At 42.5% G+C, this 13,798-nt stretch overlaps 1 protein-coding gene across 2 annotated transcripts; it reads right to left on the bottom strand.

The window, feature by feature from the left end:
* Nucleotides 1-3,539: 3,539 nt before the first annotated feature.
* Nucleotides 3,540-13,798, bottom strand: LOC138951943 (RNA-binding protein lark-like). 2 transcript variants are annotated; one of them, XM_070323507.1, is made up of 6 exons: nt 13,668-13,798; nt 11,794-11,920; nt 10,502-10,585; nt 8,945-8,988; nt 7,497-7,919; nt 3,540-5,204 (listed from the first exon to the last, which is right to left on the bottom strand). In XM_070323507.1, the coding sequence occupies exons 2-6, from the start codon at nt 11,914-11,916 to the stop codon at nt 4,808-4,810; spliced, it is 1,071 nt and encodes a 356-aa protein (XP_070179608.1). In that variant the 5' UTR covers nt 11,917-11,920; nt 13,668-13,798; the 3' UTR covers nt 3,540-4,807. The 2 variants fall into 2 exon arrangements, with proteins under 2 accessions (XP_070179608.1, XP_070179609.1); XM_070323508.1 differs by lacking the exon at nt 13,668-13,798 and adding an exon at nt 13,434-13,458.

The raw sequence follows: 13,798 nt of genomic DNA, 5'->3' as shown, positions 1-13,798 counted from the left end.
GTAAGTACAGTATGTAGGATAAACAGAATACTACATGGCTTGCTGTGTCGTACCAGATTTACACTCGTTGCTTTTTCAAATAGTGAACAGCTCGCAGTTCAATATTTAACAAGAAGAGCAAACGCTCGATCGAGTCACTTTCGCAGTTCTGAATATTATATGAGGCATCAGATGGACAGGAAGAAATTGCTATTCACAACACAATGAGTCACGTTCACATAAAATTTGAGCCCGGTCACTTTTATAGTTTCCGAGAAAAGCCCAACGTTAAGTTGTGTGTTGCCGAACAGAAAAGGCTAGTTATCTCCCTTGTTTTTCTGATAACGTTCGTAAAAGGCTACAGATGTAAATACTTTGATGTAAAGAATAATCCTACAAAGTTTCAATCACATCCGATGAACTTTGTCAAAGATATAAAATGTCTAATTTTTCCTTTGACGCTGACCTGTGACCTTGAAAAAGGTCAAAGGTCAACGAAACCATCGTTAAAGTGTAGAGGTCATTGGAGGTCACGACTAAACAAAATATGAGCCCGATCGCTTTGATAGTTTCCGAGAAAAGTCCAACGTTAAGGTGGTGTCTACGGCCGGCCGGCCGGACAGACTAACACTGACCGATTACATAGAGTCACTTTTTCTCAAGTGACTCAAAAAAACAACTCACTCGTGTAGGCCTAAATCTGGTACGACACAGCAAGCCATGTAAGGGAAAGGCTCCTAATATGGACCGGCTCCTAATATGGACCACCTCCGGTTCTGACAAACTAACGGCGCTAGAGCGCTCAAAACAATTTCATTCGCTTTATTCCCCCTCTCTGGATAAGTTGCACATGTCAAAACAGTTGCAGAAACACAAACCTCAAACCCGTTAGGCTTTTTCGCTTTTTTTTTACTTTTGGCAGCGTTCACTCTAAACTGATTTGCCGCCTAAAACGAACTCGTTTCTGTCCACAGCCAAAGCTTTTATCACACAAAAATGGCTATACATGACAGCTAAGACCGTATTTGTTACATTTTAGCAGTGTGTACCCTGGGTTTCTACTGCAAACAAAAAATAATAGCAAAACCTCAAAGTATGTGCGAGTCCCCTAATATGGACCACCTTCAACACATTTTTGTGGAAGTTGATAATTTCACTTATTTTCACTCTGTTTTTGATAAGCTTCTTCAGTTTCCTGGTGTGCTTCAAATAATGCTCTCATCAACCCGAAACAGCTAAATCTAAAGCATATTTGAATTTGTCTGACTTGCACACTAAGTTGTATCATGTTATTTTGAAGTATAGGGGGCTTTTTACAGTGATTCGTGAAGGCCGCTTCACTGGTCCATATTGGGCGCCCAGGCTCCTAATACGGACCATTTGTGATTTTTTTTCTGTATTTAAGTTTTGCTGAATGTATATCAAAGCTATTTCACTCTAATTAGGCCTGACGGTTAAACTAAGAGAGAAGGACTACCAACCACAAAATGAAACTTCTTCGCAAGAAAACAAGCTAGTTATCAGCAATAAACAAAAAGTGGTCCGTATTAGGGGCCCTTCCCCTAGTATTCTCTCTATATACACAACTCAAAAGAATTCAAGGGCCACTCAGTTGGTCATTCACCATTCAAAGCAAACAACAGAAAACATATACAGAAGTTTAATTTATTCACTTGTTCGATCGGTTACAATTTCATTAACCAACACGAATTATTCATCGAGAAAATTTCATTTGAATGGACATAACCCCCATTTTCAAAATTCAGAACAGAGAGCAATTGGAATCACAAGAGTCAATAACGAGTGTGACCTCCATTGGCATCGATACAGTCGAGGCAACGCTGACGCATGGACCTGACCAATGTCTGAAGAGTGTTCTGAGGGATCGCCTGCCACTCCTGCTGCAGAGTGTGGAACAGGACGTGAGGTTTGGTGGAGGAGGAGGATTCGCTCGAATCAGTCGCCCCAGGACATCCCAAAGGTGCTCGATTGGGTTCAGATCGGGCGAACGGGAGGGCCAGTCCATCCTGATAACTTGCTGCTGCTGCAGAAAGTTATTGACGACCCGAGCTCTATGCGCAGGCGCATTGTCGTCTTGCAGTGTGGCACCTGGTCCGATGGCCTGAAGGACTGGTATGGCTATGGGACGCAGAATGTCATCCCTGTACGCGATGCCAGTCAGGTTGCCTTGGACACGGTGTAGGGGTGTCCTGTAGTGAAGACTAAATCCACCCCACACCACCAGGGAGTCGCAACCATGTCTGTCGTGCTCCAGAACGGTAGCGTTGCTGAAGCGCTCTCTAGGACGTCTCCAGACGCGAATTCGGCTGACGTTGAAGGACAGCGTGTAGCGAGACTCGTCGGAGAAGAGCTCCCTGGACCACTGCTGCCTTGTCCAGGCCAGATGATGCCGGGTCCAGGCCAGACGAGCTGCACGATGAGCCCTAGTGAGTGGAGGTCGTACCGCTCGCCGCCTTTATCGCATGTTCATCTCGTGCAGACGGTTGCGAACAGTTTGGTTACTGACCAGGATGTTGGTGGCTGTTCGCAGTTACCCCCTGAGCGTGTTTGCAGTGGCGGTTCTGTTACGCAGAGCTGACACGATGACGTAGCGGTCTTCTCTCCTGGTCGTCATTCGTGGGTGCCCAGCCCTCCTTGGTTCTTGCACACTTCCGGTGTTGTTGAAGCGGTCTCTCAGCCTCTGTATGACAGAATGTGTCACTTGCAGTCGCCTGCCAACTTCCCGCACTGCTACGCCTTCCTGGAGCCAGGCCACGGCCATCCCTCTCAGGCTCTGTCAGCATCACTCAGTCGGCATCTTGGGGGCATGGTTAAAAATGCTCAAGAAACGTGGCCTTAAATACCCGTTGGTCTGCAAAACTGGTTGACGTCTGCTCATTAAAGCTACGGCTTGCACGTGCATTGCAGTTTTCAGTCTGCGCAGGTGTGCTGCGTCAGCTAGACGCGTTTAAAAAGTTGGCATTTTCACGTCAATTTTGCGTTTCTTCTGTGGCCCCGTGTAACACTTTGAATAAACGCTCATCTGAACCCTTTTCAAAAACACATTGTCTTGAACATTGCGTAACACTGTTTGTTGCTTATTTGGCAAAAAAACACATTTAAATTTTCTTCAGTCTACACTTTTTGTTCAAACCACGTCAAAAATGACACTGGCCCTTGAATTCTTTTGAGTAGTGTATATAAACGTACCTAACCTGGTTACTGGTGTGTTTTCTTTTTATTTAAACACACACACAAGCTCTCCTTCAGTACAAAAAAATGCATGCTGCAGAACATCACCTAAAATATAAGGCAAGGATCGCTGAATGTGTTACATTTCAAAAACTCAAAGTACATAAATGTATAAGGGTGGTGGATTTATAGAAAATTCAGCTCAGTTCACTGTGACTGCCTAAGTAATGTTCTGCAGCATACTTCTACTGTCTGGTCTCTTACTCTCAGTCGCACACCAAGAACGTCCATTCTCAATAAAGAAAGAAAAGAACACACACAAAAAATACGTAAACAGTTGACTGTTCGTACATATTTTATTTGTTCAACAAGATATTTCGCAAAGTGACATGATTTTAGTTGACAACTAGTGGCAGTCTGAATGAAACAACAGTGAACAATGATAATGAGTAAAAACTGTACAAAGCAAGGATGATTTGTTCGCCGAAGACCTGACTTCAGATCAAACTAAGTACCAAACAAGACTTAACTTTAAAATGATAAAAATCTAGCACTTTCCCAAACTATTGCTATTTAAGTATTCTTCTACAAGTAACAAAAAAAATCAAACATGATTTCCAACACGAAGAGTTTGCTGTTCAACAAGTGAAAAAAGGTAAACGTAAAAACCCGTCAAACATAAAAGAGCGAAGTGATGATCATGATCCGCAGACAAGGACCCCAACAGCTACAATTAGCCTCTTGAATAACGAACTGTGACCAGCACATGAGAGGCGACATCTTTATCTTCATCTCGGTGACCTATCTGTCAGTTTACCCAAAACTTGTATTTGATTGAACCAGAAAATCTCATTTGTAAAAATTTCTAAATTAAGAAAACATACACACACAGGTATCAGAATAAGCCTGTAAAACCATGTCATATAATGCTGTTATTTTCCAATATTGAACAGAAAATGACCCAGCATGGGAGAGGAAAACTGAGTATTTTTTTTCCACCACATATGACAAAATTGATATTGGTGAATGACCTCACGATGCTGAGAGAGAACTAACCTTGCTGTTCCCTCCTCAGCACTAGCTGCCCCAGATATCCTGACCTGTCAAGCATACATTTACAGGAAAAAAACCAAATAAAACTTTAAAAGTATACTATGTGATCAGTGCTGGATGATGAGTTAAAGCTATGTTAAAAAAGAATGTCTTTCTTACAACTCCAGTTCCAAAATCCTTCCTACGTGCTGCACTGGTCAAATAAATTTGTCATTTCATTCGGTATGCGCCACACAGCACTTCTGTCACATTTTGGCTTTTTGATAAAAACGCCCCACAAAAATTATCATTTAACAGACAACACGTAACTACTGACATCGAATGTGACAAGCACACCGCACTCAACCACAACAGCTGTAACACAACAATGACAGAAGTATGTTCGCTCAGAGAGCGGGCTACACTCTCTCACCACACTTCTGGTCTCAAGAACAGGGAAGACATACAGGTCGACCAGTTCAAGATAACCTCCCAAATTTGTTTTCACAACAACTGTGCAGGGGGGAGGGTTTACTAGAAACTCATCTGCACTGGTGACATGGGAAAGTGCTTTCGGCCAAGAACAGTTAAAAAGTCAAGTCTTTCAGAAGAAGATGGGCTGTGTCTGAAGCGCCGACTGGCTGTCATAGCCTTTGTTCTGCTGTTGGTGTTGCTGCATGCCGTAGCCACCTCCACCACCCATACCTCCACCACCCATCCCCCCTCCACCACCCATCCCTCCACCACCCATCCCCCCTCCACCTCCTATTCCCCCACCACCCATTCCTTGCTGCTGCTGGCCCGGGCGGCCTAAGCCGCCACCCCCTCTGCTTGGAGCACCATAGTAGTCCTGGCCAGCCCCAGCAGCACCGTAGTCGGAGCGTTCTGCGGCAGCCGGTCGACGGTAGTAGTCGTAGCCATTGGCTGACGGGTATGCGGTGGTGTTGAGACGAGAGGCTGGGGCTTCAGCAGCCTGGGGATTTCTCATCAGAGGAGGCTTCCTGCACAACAAAGTATAGGCATCAGAAAAAACCCACCAAGGACAGCAAAGACCACCACCCACCCCCATATATTCTTAAAAGCACAGTAAGCCTCCCGTAAACCATCACAGAGCTCCCTAAGCGTCTACATACAGTACAAGCATACTTCCATTTGAAGGCTCACCGAACGGGAACATCCTGGCTGCTTTCTGTCAAGCGTGAGAAATTTTCAAAAAAATTATTTTCGTGGACTTGCTCCTCTACAACAATGGAGCCTCGTTTTGGTGCTGGACGGCTGTTATGAATATTCAATACCGGAAATCACGCCCGGACAGTAAGCCTCCCGTAAACCATCACAGATACTGTCAGGCTTTTACACACAGTACAAACACCATTTCATTTGAACGCTCACCAAACGGGAACATCCTAGGTGCCCTACTTAAAGAGCGAGCAATTTTTAAAGAATTAATTTTGCAGATTGTCTCGAACACTTTTTGGACCCATCCTGAACTCAGGTCAAAAATGAGTTACTTCCCTTCGGGTCTCATTCTATCGATGTAAACTGGCGATAGCCGTGGATCGATGATTATCAGAATGTTTTTTGACCGTGGTGCGTTTTTGCGCTAGACCTAACTTTTAAAATCTAAATAATAAATTGACAGCTTGTTACACAAACATTCTTTAATCATAAAAGAATTCTTTTTTCATCAAGACAAGATCAGTACAATTCGAAGTTGTGCAAGTTTGAAAAAAGAAAAGCCCGGAAGCAGGGTCACGCAAGGGTCGTAGCAGACGACGGTTTATGCATATCGCCGTTCCTCTCAACAGTCAAAAGCCATCGCTAGAGTTCTTGTGAACCACAGCCGTTTGTTTCGTGCATAAAAACGTGCTATTGTAGATAAGCTCACATCGAGTCGCATTCAAATGACTAACTGACGACTACATTGTGAAAAAGGGAAACTGGATCACACAGGTTCACAATGGCTCAGGGGTAAGATAAACCACGCAAAAATAAATTCTTTGAAAATTGTTCGCTCTTTACGGAGGGCACCTAGGATGTTCTCAATCGGTGAGCAGACCTGTTTACCCTAAACCCGAGGCAAGAGTACTTTCCAAAAAAGTTGAGTGTATTTTTCAAAAAGTTGGTGTACTTTGCAAGCAAAGCCATATGGGCTAGGGAAAATGTACGCGTGGGTGCAAACGTGTTTGTGTAAGAATAGCATGTCTTGTGAACACCTTCAGAATTTAACTCCTTCCAATACAACAGGGATAAAACAATTTTATTTACCTGTCAGTTTATAGCATTATAACCAGTGTCTACCAAACAGATTGATAATGAAAAGATGAAGTTCGTGAAATAACATCTGCGGTTGACATTGCTTCAGCGCGGACTAGCCTTTTCTTCTGGCAGGATTTGCTTTTCGGGAATGAACTTCATAATTCCTTGGCAGCTTTCAGCGGATTTCTTTGCAGCAATCTTGTCCAGGTGAGTTTTGGAACTGCAGTGTCGTTCGATGTCATATTTCCCAGCATGGGCAACGGAGAAATCTGATTTACAATACTTGCAGTGTGCATGACTTTTTCCCATAGTAGACTCCACAATTCCTGGCTCTTTCTTATATTTCTCCCAGAAAATCTGCTGCTTCTGCTGTTTATACTTGGTACAGTCATCCGAAACGGGCACATTTTTCCGCTTCATTTTGCCACGATTGTCCAGACGATCGCACGTGCCAACAACTGAACAAGGTTTCCACAGCTAAAGACTCGCTGTCATGGTTATCTCCCTTCGACCGAAACCGGTATCAGTTGTACCATTCCGTAATCAGCACACAAACACCGGAAAACGTATTCTAGACTTTTTCTTAGGCGTATTTTGTGCGTGTGTCGCGTATTTGCGTACCGATAATAATTTGGCGTACAAAATACGCCCAAATTGTACTGGTAAACAGGTCTGGGTGAGTGTTTAAATGAAAGGGTGTTTGTACTGTGTGTAAAAGCCTGACCGTATCTGTGATGGTTTACGGGAGGCTTACTGTGCCTTTAAGCAAAATAATCACATCTCATTGACAAACAAACAAAAATAGCCTGAGACCATGCAGGCTTTTGTATCATCTCAATCTGTGAGCTGCAGACCTAAGCCCCACCATTGACCAAGAATATAACATTGCTTTAGAGCGTTTTCATTACCATTTGTTGGCAGATATCATGGAGCATGATCCAAATCAGCACCACACTGCATGAGCAAAATCAAAAATCCATACATAGTGCACCTGACAGGGGAGAAATCCTGTGAAACACAAACTCAATGCCTACCTGTCATAGTACTCGGGCGGTGGCCTGGCCTGAAGGGGAGACCTCTCCCTGTAGTAGGGGTCATCAGCCAGGGGGGCTCTCTCCGGGGCTCGCAGGCGGCCGTAAGCTGCACGTTCCTCCGGGTAGGGCGGCAGGCGATCCCTGGCCATCAAGCGATCACGAGGATCGGGAGGGGGAGGGTACAGACCCCTCTCCTCTGGCATCAGGCGTTCTCGCGGCAAAGGTGCGTAGCGATCTCCCGGGGGTGGAAGACGAGATGGAAGGTAGCGGTCAACTGGTGGCAGGCGGTAGAAGGGGTCCCTCTCAGGGTAGGGGTAGTATGGGTCGAATCGGTCGTAGTCCGGCATTGGGGGCATTCCTCCGCGGCTACGTGGGGGACCAGGGGGGTAAGGTCTCGATCGAAAGCCTCCTCGTTCTGGTGGTCTGGAAATTGTACAGTGAAGATTAGAGAGCCGCCCAAAATCCAATACCCTGACAAAACTACTTGAAGTACTTGAATTTTCTACAAACCTCTGTTCAGCAAGCGATTAAATGACCAGAGGAAATGTATGGAATATCAAAGAATTACACATATCAAAGATACAGCTCTTCATTCGTTAGTCGTACATGATAATGTTCACTGCCACAGATCTGTCCAGGCTTTTACATGGAAGAGCAGCATCCTATCTCTTAGTCTTAGAGTTAAATACAAAAATCAATAGCCTGGCTGCGTTCTTTGCTAAGTGGAAATGTTTTGCTGTATTATTACTATTAAATCAGCAGTTACATGGGTTTCACTCTGATGTTCATTCCCACAAAAATTCAACTCTGCACAGTAACCAGCCAAACTGTTGATTTTTAGCATGTGTTTTATTTGAACGATGCTCTTATCCCATGTAAAAGTCTGAACAGATCTGTGAGTGTAACGGTAACCATGATCACTTGCACAAGAAGAACAGTTCTTTTTTTTTCCATAAAGACAAACTGGATCTTTCCTCCCCAAGATCAAACGTTATCAACTATCTAAAACAACATTAACTTGACTGCAAAAATAAACTTTAATTCTAACCTACAAAATAGCACTTACCTTTTCTGGCTGTAACCTTGCAGAGGAACAGAGTTTCACTCAAAACATTGTTTAATCTGAGGATTTGTTCTAAAAACCTCTAAAAATCTCGAAGACTGCATAATTTTCTAGCCTAGTTCCCTTTGAGGCAAAGAGTCAAACTTCGACTTAAATAAGGATGCTTACAATAACTTCCATGAGATAAAATAGGAATTCGGAGACTATCAACAATAAATCAACAACTGCGTACAGATTTTGCGCAGGAAATGTTCGCATTTTGTTGGCAATCTGGTTTATAGTAATACCTTACTCTCTGTAAAAATGTGTGCGGGTTCAGCTACAGGCACAAAATATGGGTTTACACTATGAGGTTAGGTTACGGAATGGCCAATGTGAAAATTACCCTCTGCGGTCTCCCTTCGGATTTCCCTTTTTGCCGGTCGAAAGCTGCAACAGGACGAGGAGGGATACAGCATTATTGAAGTCAAGGTCAGGAACGGCCACGAGCTGGGTAACGCAAGCTGAACGGCAAAAGCACACGACGGAGTGCAATTTACCTCGTCTTCGCTACTCGCCACTGGAACGTCCACACCAAAGGCAGACTTTGCCAACCACTGTTAAAACTACCAAAGGAATGTTTTCTCTACGCAGTTCCCAAACTTTCTTCTCAGATTTCATGTTGCGCTCTCGGAACCAAAACATAATAAAATTTACCCCCCCCCCCCCCCCTTTCCCATGTGCAAAAATATACAGCCGAAGAAACTTAGCAGATTTGACACAAATAGAGCTGATGAATCAAAATCAAATTTTGCGGCACAAAATCTCTAGCAAGAGCACACCTACAAGTGGTTGGCAAATGGTAACTGGTCTTCAGAAAGCGCTTGAAACAAAAAAGGAACGGATAAGTTTGTAAACTAAACTAATGCATTTCATGAGCGTGGTAATAAAACAATCATACCTGTCTCCAATCTCTAAGCTTGTTAAAACAATACGAGAAAACTTCAAGTCTTTTTCAAAGACAATTCTGACTGCAATGACATTGACAAACTGCATGCCTTATTCAGATATTGCTCAGCAAAAAAACTAACTGAAAAACAGAGATCTGTTTTTGATTGAAAATTATTTGTGACAAAAATGTAGGACTTCATCTCCACGCACAAGGATTATTTTTTATGACACCAACAGTAACCAAAGATGTTATTATTGTGGTCTAAGCCCTCTCCATGTTCGGAAAGATGTTGATTTCGCTTTTTAACTTGTGCTTGTAACAGACCTGTAACTCACACAACTACATGAGAGAAAAAACACGCATTAATACGGCAAACACAACGCAAACATCCATCGCTAGTACAACACAGATTGATCTGCTCTTACACCAAGTAACAATCGTTTTTTAAAGTCCAAGGAAAAATATAACGTACATCTCAAACTTCTCTGGTTATCGGTTTTACATCACTACATTACTGGACTTAATGTGAAAAAGATAGCCCGACGGTTTCCGGTGTGAAAATAGAAACATGAATTGCGTATGCTACCTGAACATTTTTGCAAAAGTATCGCATTTGGAAATAAAAAAAGTTACATTTGACCAGCAAGATGCTTGTCCCCATCCGAAATACCACTTCGGCAAATATTACACACGGACATTTCCTATAAAAAGCACCCAACGGACAGAGAATGAAAAATAAACCTTGTAAATCTATTTAACACCTGCCGGCCAACTAACATTTCATAAAAATCATTCGACGGAAAGAGAGAAACAATCAACCGATCAGTCCAAAACGAGTGCCGATCAACGTGATAATAATCCTTTCAGTTAAACTTAAAGAAGGGTGTCATGAAGAATCGTCCTCATAGTCCTACTTAATGACGTATTTACAGAAAAAAAACTGCTAGACAATGCAAAAAACGTGGGGCTGCGCTTAAAGTTAAACTGATGTTAAACAAAGTACCCCCTTACCTCGACCCTCATTCGCTGTCCTTTGATGTTGTAGCCATTCAGGTTGGCAATAGCAGTGTTGGCTTCTTTCATGTTCTCCATATGCTGCACAAGAGAAAAGTGATGATGAATTATTTGCCGTTGTTTAATCCTTCGCAACAATAACGAATGAAGTCCAGAGGCTTTCGTCAAAGTGCAAAATCAATGTGATTTGATTTTGGCTTTATATTTGACTTTTGAGGGTGTACAATTGAATAGATCAGTCTTGCAGTTGCACACCATGCCAAGATACCTACCAGGGTTCCACACAACCCCAAAAGTCAAGGGTATTCATACCCTTTCAGGAAAAAAGTAAAGGGTTTTTATACCCCTTCCAGATTTTTCACAGGGTATGAGTGACAATCGGTGTATCCATGAAATATCATTTTTTTCCCATATGATTGCCTGTCTGGTAGTTATCACCTTTCCCATTTTGACGTTGTGACAATACATGTATATCATAGTGTATCAATGCATTCAAGTCTTTTTTCTTTCTTTTTTACTTCAATGGATACCTCTTTTTCTATTATGTCGCGAGTTTTCGTGTAATTTTCTTTGGATTGTAAAATTAAAATGATGAACTGTCTGAATTGATGAATGTTTCTTTGAAAGTTTACTCAGCTGTGCTTGTAAACTAGCAAAGGCTATACCCTTTCAGCGTTTGACTCGTACGTTTTTTTTTTACCTCTTTGGAAGAAAACAGTTACGTATTTATACCTCTTCAGAGAGCACCTCGTACGTGATTTGGAAGGTCAAAGGGTATTATACCCTTAATTCTACGTGATGTGGAACCCTGCCTACTACCTAGGCAAAGTAAGGTAAAAGATACCTAGGTAAAGGAAACTTATGGCTAAGGAGCAAATAATTTGTCCACAGCATGTATAGATCTTGTAGCTAACATGAACAATAACAGAAATACAACAGGTCAGTATTGTGAGTGTACACATTACTACATACAAAATTGGAGCCTGGAAAAAGTGCCTTGTCTTGTCATTGCTACGACCATCTTGGACACAGCCCAAGATAATCAAGTTATCAACGCACACACATCTTTTATTTGTGTCTCTATGTTGTCTTCTTCAAAGGCTGTTAGCCTGAGGTTCTTGTGAACGTGAATTGAATGTTCCAAAAATGTAACCTTTTCACATGTGTTTTTTGCTGTTGTTTTGTTTGTTGTTGCTTTGTTTCTTTATTGGGGAGGATGGGATGGGGTGGGGGGAAATGCCCTTTCAAACTAAAGGCAGTAAACATAAGTATAACATTAACAGACTCACCACAAAGCCATAATTCTTGAGGACATCACACTCTGCCACCTCTCCATACTTCTCGAACAGGACTCTTACATCTTCAGGCTTTGTATCCCCGCTGAGGTTTCCAATGAAAATTTTGATGGTCATGTTTCTGTAGTAGGATTAAGAAGAATAAGAACAGTGTTAAATCTTAATTCTAAAGACAAACACGATGACTATTGACTAGTATGAGTATAATCATAAAATGATTTTCAGGATCATCAGGATCAGCACATTGCAAGGGGCGGGGATGTAGCTCAGTCGGTAGCGCGCTGGATTTGTATCCAGTTGGCCGCTGTCAGCGTGAGTTTGTCCCCACGTTCGGCGAGATATTTATTTCTCAGAGTCAACTTTGTGTGCAGACTCTCCTCAGTGTCTGAACACCCCCGTGTGTACACGCAAGCACAAGACCAAGTGCGCACGAAAAAGATCCTGTAATCCATGTCAGAGTTCGGTGGGTTATAGAAACACGAAAATACCCAGCATGCTTCCTCCGAAAGCGGCGTATGGCTGCCTAAATGGCGGGGTAAAAACGGTCATACACGTAAAAGTCGTGGGAGTTTCAGCCCATGAACGAACAAACAAAAAAGCACATCGCAACGGATTTAAACATTAAACACACATCTGACCACAGGCGGAAGGTATCGTCCACTGGACTACTACTATCACAAAAAGACTACAAGGTACGTCACTCACCTTCGAGTCTTCTGTGTGCTTGGAGTCGCTTCCTGGGGAAAAATATTGTTCAAGACGGTTTGCCTCTTCCTACAGTCTGTGTAAGGTCAAATAAATACAGTTGAATGATTGTTTGAACAGTATGTACCTTTAATTTTCAGCTTCCGTCCGTTGCAGGTTGTTTTTAACCATCATTTGGACGAATCTTCGTTTGCGAGCAGCTAATATCCACATTGCGTCAAATCATGCATCCGCACCGAATATGCATACCAGCGCTCATTGGTCTAAAACATATATATGTAAATATTGTGCAGCAAAGGGAAGCTACCCATGGGAAAATAATCATCGAATATCCTGTTATTAACCAATGAGCGCTGGTATGCATATTCGGTGCGGATGCATGATTTGACGCAAAGTGGATGTTAGCGGCTCGCAAACGAAGATTCGTCCAAATGATGGTTAAAAACAACCTGCAACGGACGGAAGCTGAAAATTAAAGGTACATACAGTTCAAACAATCATTCAACTGTATTTATTTGACCTTACACAGACTGTAGGAAGAGGCAAACCGTCTTGAACAATATTTTTCCCCAGGAAGCGACTCCAAGAACACAGAAGACTCGAAGGTGAGTGACGTACCTTGTAGTCTTTCTGTGATAGTAGTCGTCCAGTGGACGATACCTTCCGCCTGTGATCCGACATGGTCTTATATTACTACCATATGTACTAATGTATACTAAATTTATACATATTACTTAAATTAGACGTTAGATAGAATGGACTAATCGGGTAGTATTAGTAATCCAATACATTGCTGAAGACAATGATTGAATGAAGAAGGAAGAAAATTTTAGGACCTCACTGAGTCACTCGCACATAACCTAACACACAGTTCATTCTGCTCATAAGATTAGGAAACCGCGAGGTAAAACAAAAGAGTGAAATGAAACCGAAAACGTGATCCATGATTAGTAGTAGTTGAGTAGTAGTACTAGTAGTACTCGAATTTGTTGCTCGTGGTCCAGGAAAACGAACAAAGAAAAGGTCAAGGAACCACTTCACTCCAGTGCCATCACAGTTACTGCTTACACTTCACATGATTAACTCAAATATTCCGACAGCTTCCACTCATAAATGAAAACGTTCTCGACTAAAGAATGACATTTTACAAAACAAATCCTTACTTTGTTTGCTGAAACTGAAAGCTGATGCACACGCCGGTCGTCAACCTTATCGAATGAAAATGGCGTCACAGAATGGAAAATGAAAAGAAGATAGAATTTCATTGGCTGGTACCAGCCAATCAGTTTCACCG

The sequence above is a fragment of the Littorina saxatilis genome, linkage group LG17 (genome assembly GCF_037325665.1).
Source record: "Littorina saxatilis isolate snail1 linkage group LG17, US_GU_Lsax_2.0, whole genome shotgun sequence".
In the NCBI taxonomy this organism is placed as follows: Eukaryota; Metazoa; Mollusca; class Gastropoda; order Littorinimorpha; family Littorinidae; genus Littorina; species Littorina saxatilis.
Note: the sequence above shows the minus strand (reverse complement) of the source record. Positions and strands in the feature narration are given on the sequence as shown.